Here is a 13,387-nt window from a genome sequence, read left to right on the forward strand (position 1 = left end):
AGGCCTTCAACTAATTGGATAAAGCCTTCCCGCATTAGTGAGGATAATCTGGTTTACTCAGTCTACCTCTTAAATATTAATCTCATCCAGAAACACTCTCACAAAAACACCCAGAACAATGTTTGACCAGATAACTTGGCCCTCTGTGGCCCAGTCAAGTTGTCACATAAAATTAACCATCATAGAAGGGTACCTAAAAATGCATGACCTCCTCTAACCATTAAAACTCTTAGACAGACTCAAGTTGATGAACATTTCACAAAATAACTGACCAGTATGCTTTAAAAGTGTCAAGATTGTGAAGGACAAGGAAAGACTGAGGAATTGTCACAGGTTGGCGGAGACTAAGGAGATATGACAACTAAAAGCAAGGTGGGACCCTGGAACAGAAAAGGACATTAGTTGAAAGACTAATAAAATTTGAATGATGTCTATAGTGCAGTTAAGTGTTGTATTAATGTTAATTTCTTAGTTTTGATAAGTGTACTGTGGTTATATAAGATATTAATATTAGCAGAAGCTGAGTGAAGGGTATACAGGAATTCTGCTGTTTTTGCAACTTTTCTATAAGTCTAAAATTATTTCAAAATGAAAAATTTTTAAAAAGCTTCCTGCCATCAGTTACTCTCAGGACTTTTTAATAACAGGACATTTTTATGTTCTTTAAATTTATAACTGTTGCGTGTGTATACACGTATAATTTTGTATCTACCATTCAACATTTTCCACAAATGCTAAATTCCATCCATTTTTTTTTCTGCAAGCACCTTAAAGAAACCCTAAGATTCTGTTCTCTCTCTCTTTCTTTTTCATTCTGTGTTCTGCATTCCTCCCTGACTAAAGGATCCTTTTGTAGACATTCACAGCTCAACCTTCCAGCTGTTGCGTGGGGTCTTTATCTCCGAGGTGATGATCCATATGGCATATTGCGCAGAGCAAAGAGCATCCGGCAAGAAGTCAGGAGACCTGGGTGCCAGCTTTCTTAGTCTGGTTCTGTTGCTAGCTCAGCATCCTTCAGTTTTGATGTTCTGAGGTCAAATGGCGAATTTGGGCAGAACCTTATATGTGTTAGTTGAAGTATGGATTCAAATGATTATATTTTTTATTATTTTTATTTTATAAAATATATATTTAAAAAATCTATGTTTAAAAATTATTTTATTTTTATTTATAATTAAAATTGTAAATTATTTTATAAAATATAAATTTATTTATTATATATTTATTTTATTATTTTTCCTTTTTATTGAGGTCTTGTGTGTTCTACTTGTAGGTTTCCCAAGTTTGTTTTTTTAAATCCATATGCATTTTTTCCTTTTGCCCCCAAAGTCTTTGGATTCAACAACAGACTTCACAATTTATAGACTTTACTCTGGCATTTCCCTTGACTCTTTCTTTTTAGCAATTTAAGGAAATCAACATTTCCTTTTGATCAGGAAGCCACTATAGCTCTCCTCTATCTTGTTTTCTTCTCTCTGAAATAGTGTGTAGCTCTTCTCAGAATAGTGCCTGAATCCCTCTGGTGGCTTCCGCTTTGTGACTTCCCCCACATTCGGGCCTTGAATGGGCTGAGCCCTGGCACATTAGTAGGATACTGGCTGGCACACCCCTCCTGGCCTTGCAGGATGGCACGAGAGCTCCAGGCCAGGGTTCTGCTGCCCAACTGCATCACTAATGCTGAGGCATGGAGCCAGCAGGACGTACCATGAAGAAGTAACTGCCACTCTTACAAATGATGTACCCAGTTTTTCTTTGTTGTTTTTGCCCAGGTGGTATTTTGCCCCTATTCTTCACTGTATTTGGGGAGTGGGCTTAGATCCCAGGGTAAGACTCAGATGATGCAGAAGCTGGTTGACGATGGGGAACACTGAAGGCCTCCAGCTTGGACAACCTGCTGGTCCTCACCAGAAGAGACAGTTTGGTTAGGTTGAGTGTAGTGTACTAGTCTAGGGTATTCCTTGGTCCCTGTGGGATATGGAGTAGAAATTTTTTTTTAATCACCTCTAGCTCTATTTGTGTTTTTTTTGTTTGTTTTTTAAATTTATTTTTTAAACTGAGATATAATTGACATGTAACATTGTCTAACTTTAATGTGTATGGCGTGTTGATTTGATACATTTGTGTATTGCAATATGGTCACCGCCGTAACGTTAGCTAGCACCTCTGTCAACCTCCAGCTTCACTTGTGCTGCGTCGGTCTGTTAACTTGTGTTCCCACCTCCAGCCGTCTTCCCCTCCCAGCTTGTCTATGCATTGTCATCAGATATTTAATTTTCTTAGCTTCCTGCTCAAGAACAGTGAAATAGATAGATATTGTAGAATACAGCAATTAGAACCATGCTTGGCATGTAGTAAACGCTGTATTAGATTTTGTTTAATAAAAATAAGAAATTACTGTTACTTTCAAAGAGCTTACATTTTGCTAGAAAGATAAAAGGCACACATGAAAAACAACCAGTATATAGAACAGTATGGAAAAAATGCCCCTCGAGAGGCTGGGTGCAAGAGGTGGGACCCACCTGCTGTGCGCTCTCCTCAAATCACCGCAGTTATTCTCTGAAACAACTAGTGCTTCCTTCTATTTCATGGGTCAAGACACTGAGGTTAATAGGCAGTAAAGGCCTTAAAATTTTATAGACTGTGCATGTAAAAGTGAGATTTGAACACAGAGCTGTGTGAACTGAAAACTCCTGTTGCCACCAGATAGAGTAGACAGAGAAGCTTTGAAAGGAGGCTTGCGCTCGTCCTCATAGGGTGGATGGAATTGGTCAGATAGAGAGACCTGTGGAACACATATAGGTTTGGGGGGGCAGGGAAAGGGCTAGGCACAGCATGAGCAAAAGTGTAGCAGTGGGAAGCATAATGTGTGCTGGGGAATGGGGGTGCTCCCTAGGTTTGCTCAAGTAAGGGACGGATGAGGGATAAAGCTGGAACATGGGTTTGAGGCAGAATATAATGAGCCTTGAATTCCAAGTTGATTTTGGACTTTATTTCATAACCCATTTCACAAACCATAGAGGGTATTTGCGAAAGGGAGAGATGTGATGAAAAGAGTGTTTTAGCAATTAAAGTTCAGGTGGAATATGGGCTGGACTGGAGAAACAGACGGGCTGTCATTAAGAGGGCTAATGTTTATTGAGTTACCCAGATAGGGTGCTAAGGGCTTTACATGCCTTATGTCATTGAATCCTCACAATAACCCTAGGAAATAGGCACCCTTGATGTTATCCCCATTTTCCAGATGGGAAAACTGAGGATTTGAGAGGTTAAATAATGACCAGCCTCCCACAGTGAATAACAAGGGGTGCCAGGATGTGAACCAGGTGGATCAGTTCCACCGGTGCTGCCTTTAGATGTTGCAGCGTCCGACAGTAGCAGGGAAGACGACTTGGGGCAATTGTGATGGGTCAGACGTGATGGTCGAGATGACAAGGCCTGAACTAGTTCAGCAGCGGTGGAAAAGGAGAGATGGAGCTGCAGGGCGAAACATCCTTGTGTGGGAGCCAGATCCCACGGCTGGGCCTGGAAGGTTATAGCTTCTCTCTATGTGGTGTTTCCGGTGGAAGCTGGTGCCCAGTGGTGAGAACGTTACCTAGACCATGGGGGCAGCAAGGAGAACCTTGCCTCCAAACTTCTTCAGTAGCTTAGGCTCCTTGTTTTTCCTTATAAAGTGTAATAATTTAATAAAGGAAGTGCTGAAGTTGGGTGTGCTTGGTTTGGGTTACTTTTGAGATGGTGTAAACAAACTTCAGGTGTTCTTAAGCTTCTCAAGCTTTAATTACTGGTGTTTGAGATAAGGAGGGTTCTCCCTTTTTTCCATGAAGCTCCTCCCTCATCTTCTTTCCTTGATATGTTCTCACTTACTTCCCTGCTTTGCTATTGTATGGGTTGGTATATCACAGAATTGTTTTACTTGTGTTTCTAATTTTTTTTTTTTGAGAAAAATATGGTGCATGCATTTTGACTCTGCGAAGCTTTTGATGCCCAGTTAAATGAGCATATGATGTGAGTGTGCTGAATGCCATTGTGACCATATGGGGCAGCGCAGGCTGGCCCAGTGACCTCTCTGCTCTATCTACTGCAGGTGATAAGAAGTACATCATGGGGCCCAAGCTTTCCACTCTCGACGCCACTGTCTTTGGACACTTGGCACAGGCAATGTGGACCTTACCTGGGACGAGACCTGAGCGGCTGATCAAAGGCAAGCCCTACAAACCTCTTCAGGTTTGGGGAGTAGCTGCGGGCAGGGGGGTGGGAGGAGAACAATGGAGAATTCTAGGCCTGTGAGCTTGACTGTGCTTATGGAGACACCAGGCTGTGGTGTCCGGGGCCAGGGTGGGTTTTCTGTCCTCAGGACATAGAGAGGCGGAGGAAAGACTGGGCTTCTTGCCTGCCATCTTGCTCAGACTGTGTTCTCAGCAAAGCTGACGCAAATCCTGCCATATCCTACACCAGGGCGTTTCCTCCAGCTCTTTACTTAGTGGACTTAATCCTTGTCGCTGAAACAGGGCTTGAATTCCACCTAGGGCCCTTGTTTCTTGGTCTTCTTTGATTTCCTTTGGACAGTGGTGTCTCCACTTTTGGTGTGTCTAGCGCTGCAGCAGCCGTGGTTGGGTGGGGCTGAAGGACTCCCCATTTCAGATGCTCTTCTTGAGTTTGAACTGGTCTTAGACATTTCACATGTAGATTTAAGTGTATATGATTCTGTGTCACTTGACATTCAAAGCACTCCTTTCTCCTATTCCAGTGGGGTGTCTGTAGATCAGACACTGAGAGTAGTAGAGCTGGAAAGTTCAAGATTGTGGGAAAATGAGTAAAGTGTCAACAAATGCTTTGCAAGTCTGGTGCTATGTGAAGTATTATTATTAATATAATTATCTGTACATTTTGACAAAGGAACACAATCTTCTATCTTTGTTGTATGATCCTGGCCATAAGCCCTGTCAGAATTACAATTCTAGACTGGAGACATAAAAGCGGGAATGAAAGGGACCAGAGCTAGAGAGTGAACATCTGTTTGGGGTGGAGGTGGGGGTAATGAGGAGTAAAGGGCAGGGAAAGTGAGCTCAACTTGGGTTGATGTCAAGGGACCAGATCTTGGTATGCGTGCATGTGTGTGTGTGTGTGTGTGTGTATGGTGGAGTGGGATGGTAAGATATATGTGGCAGCTGGGGCCTTTGGGAGAGGCTTCCCTGCATTGGTGGGTGGGAGCTCTTTGGAGTCATCTCCAATTTGAAGCAATACCTAAGCAAGTGCCTGGAGCTGGGGATGTGAACATCAAGGTCCAAATATTTAGGTTTGGGAAAGGGGATTAACAAGAGTTAATCAAGGTGTTTATGGCCAAGTGAGCAGGCGAGGGGTGCAGACGCGATTACCAGTGAATAGCACATAGAATGCTCTTAATGTTGAATGGAGAGATGGTGGGATGGATGATGGATGGATGGATGGATGGAACCAAGCAAGGCAGAATTATACAAGAAATTGAGGCAGATGAACAGTCATATGTGTTTGTCATGGGTGGGTGGGGGAGGTTGGTAAAGGCTATAGCTCTGTGTGTGTGTGTGTGTGTGTGTGTGTGTGTGTGTGAGCATACTCATGTGCATACCCAGAAGTACAGACCAGGCTAAGGACGATAGGAGTCACTCTCCATATCCTCCTGTTGGTGAGGCTGGGACTCTAGATATATTATCAGACTTGGTTGGAATGGATCAGGCAGTGACGGAAGGTCTTCCAGAACTTCAGCTGAGTGGGGTTAGGGAGAGTGTGGACTGATAGCTAATCTCCTAAATGATCAGCATGGAGATGCTCCTTGTCTTGTGGTGTGTTGGAACTTACCTAAATTGAATACGTGATCATATTGGTGATATTTGTAGCATTTAAAATAGTTTCCCTTTATTTAATCAGATTTTCCATGGTGGTCTAAAAGATATTGATTCCTTTTAGTTCATTTAGGGGTGTATTTTATATTTACTCTGTCTTCCTGCTGTTTCCTACTCCCTCTCTCGATTTCCCCACCACATTACCCTTACATACTCACAAGTATGCACTCCCACATCTACTCACATACATCTGTACACACTCCGTGTATACTCACCTGAACATATCCACCAATACCCAAGCACATACACACACACCCTCTGCACATATATATACACAGACATATTATTGAGGTCATTTATTCCTTAGTCAGAAGCATTTAGGTATCCGTTATCAGTAGAACTCTCAGATTCCATAGAATCCTTCTTGCAGACGGGAAGCATCTTTTGTGGATTTATTTATGACTTGGCCCTTTGCCCTTTTGCTTCCTGGAAGGACTTGAGGCATTTAGTGTTCTTTTTTAAAGAAATGATGAGTGTTTTCAGAGGATTGATTTTGAGTCCTGCCCTGAGACATACACATTTGGGGGAATTTGACACCATCATCTGTGAGGGGTTTTGGCACTTAGTTGCATGTATTTTGATTCTTAAAACAAACCAGTAGCTTCCAGTTCTCCCTGGGGACTGGAGTAGCATGAATCATTAGAGTCCCTAGAGAGACTCTAAATCTCATTTCAGTCGTTAGTTCCATGCCCCTTCCAAACCGTTTGGTTGGAGCTGCTAATATGCAGGCACCCTGCTAATTTGGTCTCAGCTTCTTTCCCTGCCTTTGCTTTTTCTGTGGTGGAGACTTTCCCAAGAAGTAACAAGAAGAAGGAGAAGTAGAAACAACCAAGAGCCTGGGTAATTTAGAACTGGCTCCAACCCAGGCTGTGGATGGCTTGGGCCAGGCAGTTTTCTGCCTTAGCTTTGGAACAGCCAGGGCACCAGTGGCCTTGCCACATGCGTGAGTGTGTGAGTATCTGTGTATAAATATTAGCTTTTCAGTCCTAGATACAGTTTACTGAGTCACGCAAGCTACTTCGGGAACCATCTAGGATAATGAGAAATTTTCCTTAAAAATGGTTACTAGGAAGACAGACTTCAAATATTCAGCAACTTAAAAAATATACATATGTGTGTGTATATATTTATATCTATCTGTAGATAGATATGGATATATGAAATATTATTTCCTTACTGAGAAAATTTAGAAAAGATAGAAAAGCTTTAAAAAATAAGAAATAACTTGTTACCCCCTCACCCACAGAGAACTACTGTTAATATTGTGGTATGTATTCTCATCTTGTATCAGATGCATATATGTATATTTGTAAAAATTGGGGTCATGATGTTGATACAGTTACATCCTGAAGTTTTTAACTTAACTGTGTATTATGGCCTTTCCCTTTTACTAAATATTCTTCAAAACAATATATTTAGTAGTTATATAATATCGTGTTTTATGACTATATTGTAATTTATGTGATTAATCTTTTTCTGGACTTGGTTGTTTCAAATAATTTTTACTAGTATTCTACAGTGAATGTTGTATAAATATATATTTCTGCTTATCTCTGGTTATTTCCTTAAGCTAAATTTCTAGTTGGGGAATGACTGTCTCAAAGTGTAGAAGCTCTTGATCTGTGTGGCTAAATTGCTTTCTAGAAAGACTGTGGCTCTTTACACTCTCATGACCAGTGTCTGAAAGCACCTTATTTTTTCCTTGATTAGAGTTGAATATAATTTATTTTGAAATATTTGCCATTTTTACTGGAAAAAAAAGAATCTCAGTTGTATCATCAGCAACACTCTTAATGCGGAGTCACATTTGATATTTGATCAGGGCATCCTTATTAGAGAATTGCATGTGGATTCTGGAATTCCTTAGAACAGACGTGGAGAATTGGAAAAGTGAAATGGAAGCAATGAAAGGGAAAGGGTCCTGCAGCACAGCTGTTCACCTTAGAGCCAGCTTAAAACCACAGAACCTAACGCTATTTTTCTGAATTAGTAAGAAACACAACCTCTGTGTTCTAAGAAAAACCTTATTCAGCAACTCTTCCACCAACAGTTATTTTTTGCATGTGGATGTCTTTTTTGCTTATTATTTGGTAGATTAAAAGATGGAAACAATGCTGGATATCCTTGCAAAATGTATTAAGTATGTCCCCACCCCCACCCTCTTAGTGTTCTCGGTCCGGAGGTGTTCAGGAAGAGGTGGTTGTGGGGCATTCAGGCGTCAGGAAAGGGCTGGTTCAACTGTCTTTTGTATTTTGAGGTCTATAAATTAGTGTGCTTTAGCTTCAAGGAGACAAGGGGTAGGGAGCTCATTACAGTATTCAAGTTTGTTAAGAATTTTCCTAAAGAGGAGATGCACAGCACTCTCCCTGCCTGCGTCACACAAGGCTAAAGGGAGCAACCCAGGGCATAGCCAGCGCCTGACGCAGGGCTGGGACAGGGAGGTGCTGAGTAAATACCTGTAGACCAGACAGTGGGTGTGGGCGTCGGCCCCATGTTTTCCAAATATTTGCTGGTTAATGACCAAAGGCTGGGTGGGTGGTGCTGGGAGACGCTGGCAGGCTTCTCCCTCACCTACATTCCTGCGGTATGTGATTGGCAGCTGGAGAAACTGAGTCCTGGCTTCTGGGTCTGGTTGACAGTGTTTTCAGTGTCAATTTGTACAGAATGTTTTTGAATATTAGAGAAATTGGAGTGATACGGGAACAGAAAATGAGTCACTTCTTTCAAAGAGCAGTGGGGGTTATTTCCATTGGAGATACTCTAAGAGGAAAGCTCTTTATTCTGTCTGGGAGAGTCCTCTGGGTAGAGGGCCATTTAGCTTTCTGATAAATATCCTCTCAAGTTATCTGAAAATATCTCTAATCACTGATTAGCATTTTACTAATTTATTTTGTTGGATTTTTAAATTAAACAAGTAATAAATGATTGTCACAGTAAGTTGAATTACACAAGGCATATTTTCAAAGATTTGTGACCTCCCCCTCATCATTGTCCAATATCACTTCCATGGAATAACCAATATTAAGGATTTGGAGTGAATTTTTCTGTGCCTTTCTCTTTCATGTACAGATTTACATACATGTCTATGACTGTTTTGGTTTGTTTGTTTTTACTGCTTTAAACTGAACAATGGGATTACATTGTATGCATTATAACTTGCCTTTTGCATTTAATAGAACCTCATATCTTTTTAACAACTGCACAATATTCTACAGAATTGATACACTATAATTTATTCAATTGATCGCTATTAATGGACATTTGGGCTATTTTTATCTTTTTTACTGACACATAATACTGCATGTGACATGCATATACATATATCTTTATGTACTGATGCTTTTATTTTTGTGCAACAGAGTACCAAAAGTGGAATTCTGGGCCAGCAGATACATGCATTTAAAATTTCAATGGATAACGTCAGTTTACTTTCCAAGAAAGATTATAGTAGTTTATACTTGCACCAGCCATGTAGCACAGTGCCTGACCCTCCACACTGGATGTTATCAGACTTTAATTTTTACTAGTTTGGTGGATGAAATTATCTAATTGTTGAGTACACTTTGAAAAAATGCAGTTTTTCTATTATTTCACAAAGTTTACATCTTCAATATAGGCGTTTATGTTAACAGAGGCTTTCTCTCTCTCTCTCACACTCACATACACATTACATACAACTTATTTCTACTGCCAACTTTATTCTTTTGGCTGGTAGCACGTTGAGCATGTTGATGGAGAATCTCGGCACGGGAAGGGATTGGCAAAGTCAGATAAAGGCAGAGCTCAGTTATAGAGTTCCTCTCTTTCTACAGGGGCAGGATGTGAGGAGGGGTGTGTGAGCTCCCAGCCCTTGCTTATCAAAGCAGACCGTTTCCTGACTGCATGACAGAATGATCACTTCTTTTGTGACAATGCATTATCTCTGAGGGCAGCATCTGTCCCTTCATAATTCTTGAGACTCCAGGAAGAATTATAGAAAAATATTCTGTGACAGGTGGTATGAAGCTGTTAATTCTCAGGCCGGGCTGTCAGCTCACCAGTAGAGATGCAGAGTTGAGTTGTGGTGAAGGGCATGGAGTGTGGAGACTGCTTGTGTTTGAGTTCTGGCTCTGCCACTATCTAGCTTCGTAATCTTTGGCAAATTAATTAAGCCTTTTTGCTTCAGTTTTCCCATTACAGATGGGGATAATAATAGTTCTTGCCTCATATAGGATTTTTGCAGAGACTGAGGGAGTTAATATGAATTCAACAGATGAATAAAGCGCTTCAAACAGTGCCTGGTACACAGTGAGGGCTATAGATGTGTTTGCTATTATTAATTAATTTTTATTACTGCACACTGAAGTGGCATTAATGTCACACAGTCATGAAGGGGGCAACTCTCCTGGAAGACAGGTGAAGAAAGGCTTCAGAAAGAACAGCCACAGAAGAAGTGGATAGAGTCAGAGATGGTGTAGATCCTGTGGATCTCGTGAATAGATTCTCACTTGCTAGCTGCTCCTCCACATCTCTGTCCAGTTCTTGGTTACTTGTTACTGGTAGAAATAACTGGTGAGGGGTTTCATGACTGCTTCATGAGGGAGAAAACAAGTGAAGGTTTTGCATGCGTCTTCCCAAAAGGAGCAATGATGTTGGCTTTTCTGCTTTTGGCTCCTGAGCATGTACGTAAAAATCTTTGAGTAGAGGGCAATCAGAATGGACTCATACATAGTGTGAGTCGAGCTGTTATGATCTGAGAAGACTGAAAATGGTGAGCTGGAACCAATATATGGAATCCGTGAAGCAGCGAGATTTGCTTTATCGTGTTTTGTGGGGATGTGTTTATTTAAGAGAACAGCAATCAAGTTTTGAAAAATTTTAATGACATGAGAAAATGTTTACAATAATGTTACAGGAAGTAGTAGGTAATAATAATAATGACAGCAAATAAATAGAAAAGAATATTAAAAGAAATTATACCAGAATGTTGATTGTGGTTTTCTTGGATTGATGAGATTACAAATCCTTTTTGTTTTCTTCTTTAGGATTTATACATTGTCTATATTCAGACTTCCAATTTTGCAACATGACAGTTTTTTTTTTTGATAGAAAATAAAATAGAGTACTTACAGACTATAGTCAGCCTGTAGAAAAAACCTAAGTGGCTGAGACAGGAAATTGGTAAAAACAAGATGAAACTATGGTACATCTGTATAATGAAATACTATGCAATGATCAAGGTGGTCACAGTGTGAAGGATTTTCATTATATGTTGTTAAATGGAAAAAGTAGGCCGTGAAACAGTAGATATAGTAAATTCTATATAATAAATGTAAGTAAATGTAAATGTATATATAAATATATAGAATTCTGGAAGAATGTAGATGAGAATGTTATTATGGAGAATGAGATTATTGGTAATTTTTATTTTTTGCTTACCTATTTTTCTAAAACAAAACATGGGTTGCCTACATAATAAGTGAATGTTTATAGAACTTTTAAAAAATAAACATCCAAAGAATAATTCTTAGGGTAATAAAGTCCTGTAAGAGATAGTGACAAAGTATATATTTATAAGCAATGTTGCCATCTGGTGGATCAAAGGCAAAAACTCACTCTCTTCATTTTTCATTTGGAATGAGGAAATAAAAGCCAAATACGGTTTCCTGTTTCAGACAAATGCCTGGACAATTTTTACAACTTAACAAAAGTGTTCTTTGATTCACATGAAAAAGAAGGAGCCAGTGACTCAGCAGGAACCCAATCGTGGGGGCAGCTGTTGAATTTTGTTTAAAAAAATTAAAAAATATCTGTTTTACTAAATGTGTTTGCAGGCACGTGCATCTATAAAGACAATTCTGAGTTATCCATTTTATGGATTATTTATGGCAAAATTTCCATCCTAACATAACTTTTTCCAACTACTTGGCTTAGTCCCCAGCCCATAATAACACTACAAATATTTGTGGAGTGAGTGATTACTTTTGGTTGACTTAATCCAACTAACAGTTGGTATATTTTCATGGACTATAAATTATTTTAAATATGAACCAGTCGAAGCACTAGTTCTCTTGATATGCAAACATAGAATAATGAAATGCTTCATAAAGCCAAATGATGGTAGTTTAGCTGCCATTTTGGATAAACTACCCCCGACTCCTTAACTTCTCATTACTGTAGGACTCACTCCTAAATTTCATTCAACCCACTCACTGAATTTGACTTTTCCCACTCACTTTTCTTATGTGTATAAAAATCTAAGTATTTTGACTATCTCTGTGGAAAAACATTGTTAATGTCCCCACCCCATTCTTCCAAATTTCTCAAAAAAGTCAAGTGGCTGGTAGATCGTTGCCTTTGTGAACTAACCCTTGCTTTGCTTGCCACTCTCCAGGTGAGCTGATCAACCTTGCCATGTACTGTGAGAGGATAAGGAGGAAATTCTGGCCGGAGTGGCACCATGATGATGACAACACCATCTACGAGTCCGAGGAGAGCAGCGAAGGCAGCAAAACCCACACGCCCCTGCTGGATTTCAGCTTTTACTCAAGGACAGAGACCTTTGAAGATGAGGGAGCAGAGAACAGTTTTTCCAGAACCCCAGATACGGATTTTACTGGACACTCGCTCTTTGATTCTGATGTGGACATGGATGATTATACAGACCACGAACAGTGCAAGTGATGTTCAGCCTCGCTGACCCTCTTCTGTTGGAGCTGCCACTCCCTGGGTCGGTCCAGTTTCCCAGGTAGAACTCCATCTGAGCTGGGAGGAGATCTTTGTGCTTGGCACAGCTCTCACAGCTAACTGGACTATAGCAGCCTTAGTTCTTTTTTGTACAAACAAAACACAGAACCATTCAGATGGCTCCATTTAAAACAAACAGGCAAAAAAAAAAAAAAAAGTCAGCATGGTTCCTGAAATCCATTTTTGTTTTCATTAGAAAACTAATATTGTGTGGGAGAGCAGGTGCAAGAGTGGGTTGTCCACAGATGGTGTTTAGGTTGATCTTCTTCAACCCGAGGGCTGAGTTTCGAGATGGATTCTTCAACATCTTTCATTCACTAGGGTTCGAAGTAATGAGAGATGTCATGAGAAGAAATGTAGGAGATAAATGCTCTTTGCTGGCTGCTTGTATTTTATGTCTGTATATTGTATGTTGAGATATAAGTCAAATAAAATCCATAGATATTCAGTGAACACCTGCTCTGTGCAAAGCACTGTGCTAGGTGCTATTCAGTATAAGTTTTATTCTAAGCCCTGCCAGTGACGAGCTGTGTGATTTGGGGCAAGTCCCTTAATTCTTGTGTGCCTCATTTCCCCCACCTGTAAAGTGGGGATAACAATACTCGCCACCTACCTCCCTCACAGGGGCGTTGTGAGGATTCATGTGGTAACATTCGGCGCTTTAAACCTCTTGAAAGAGGTGTGACATAAACGCATTTGATTCTTTCATGTGCTTCATACGTGTGAAGATTTGAGGGCAAAGGAATCCCATCTCCAGGCAACAGCAGCCACAGTCGCTCGCA

The 13,387-nt window shown here is 40.4% G+C and overlaps 1 protein-coding gene across 2 annotated transcripts in view; it reads left to right on the plus strand.

Annotated features, from left to right (window-relative positions):
* The window catches only part of FAXC (failed axon connections homolog, metaxin like GST domain containing), a 65,599-nt gene extending 52,541 nt beyond the window's left edge, over nucleotides 1–13,058 (plus strand). For both annotated transcript variants that reach the window (XM_046677583.1, XM_046677581.1), the window contains 2 exons: nucleotides 4,085–4,201; nucleotides 12,253–13,058. In XM_046677583.1, the coding sequence (XP_046533539.1) occupies nucleotides 4,085–4,201; nucleotides 12,253–12,542 (407 nt within the window). In that variant the 3' untranslated portion in view covers nucleotides 12,543–13,058. The remainder of the gene's footprint in view (nucleotides 1–4,084; nucleotides 4,202–12,252) is intronic.
* Nucleotides 13,059–13,387: the final 329 nt, after the last annotated feature.

Source organism: Equus quagga, chromosome 11, assembly GCF_021613505.1.
Source record: "Equus quagga isolate Etosha38 chromosome 11, UCLA_HA_Equagga_1.0, whole genome shotgun sequence".
Classification (NCBI taxonomy): domain Eukaryota; kingdom Metazoa; phylum Chordata; class Mammalia; order Perissodactyla; family Equidae; genus Equus; species Equus quagga.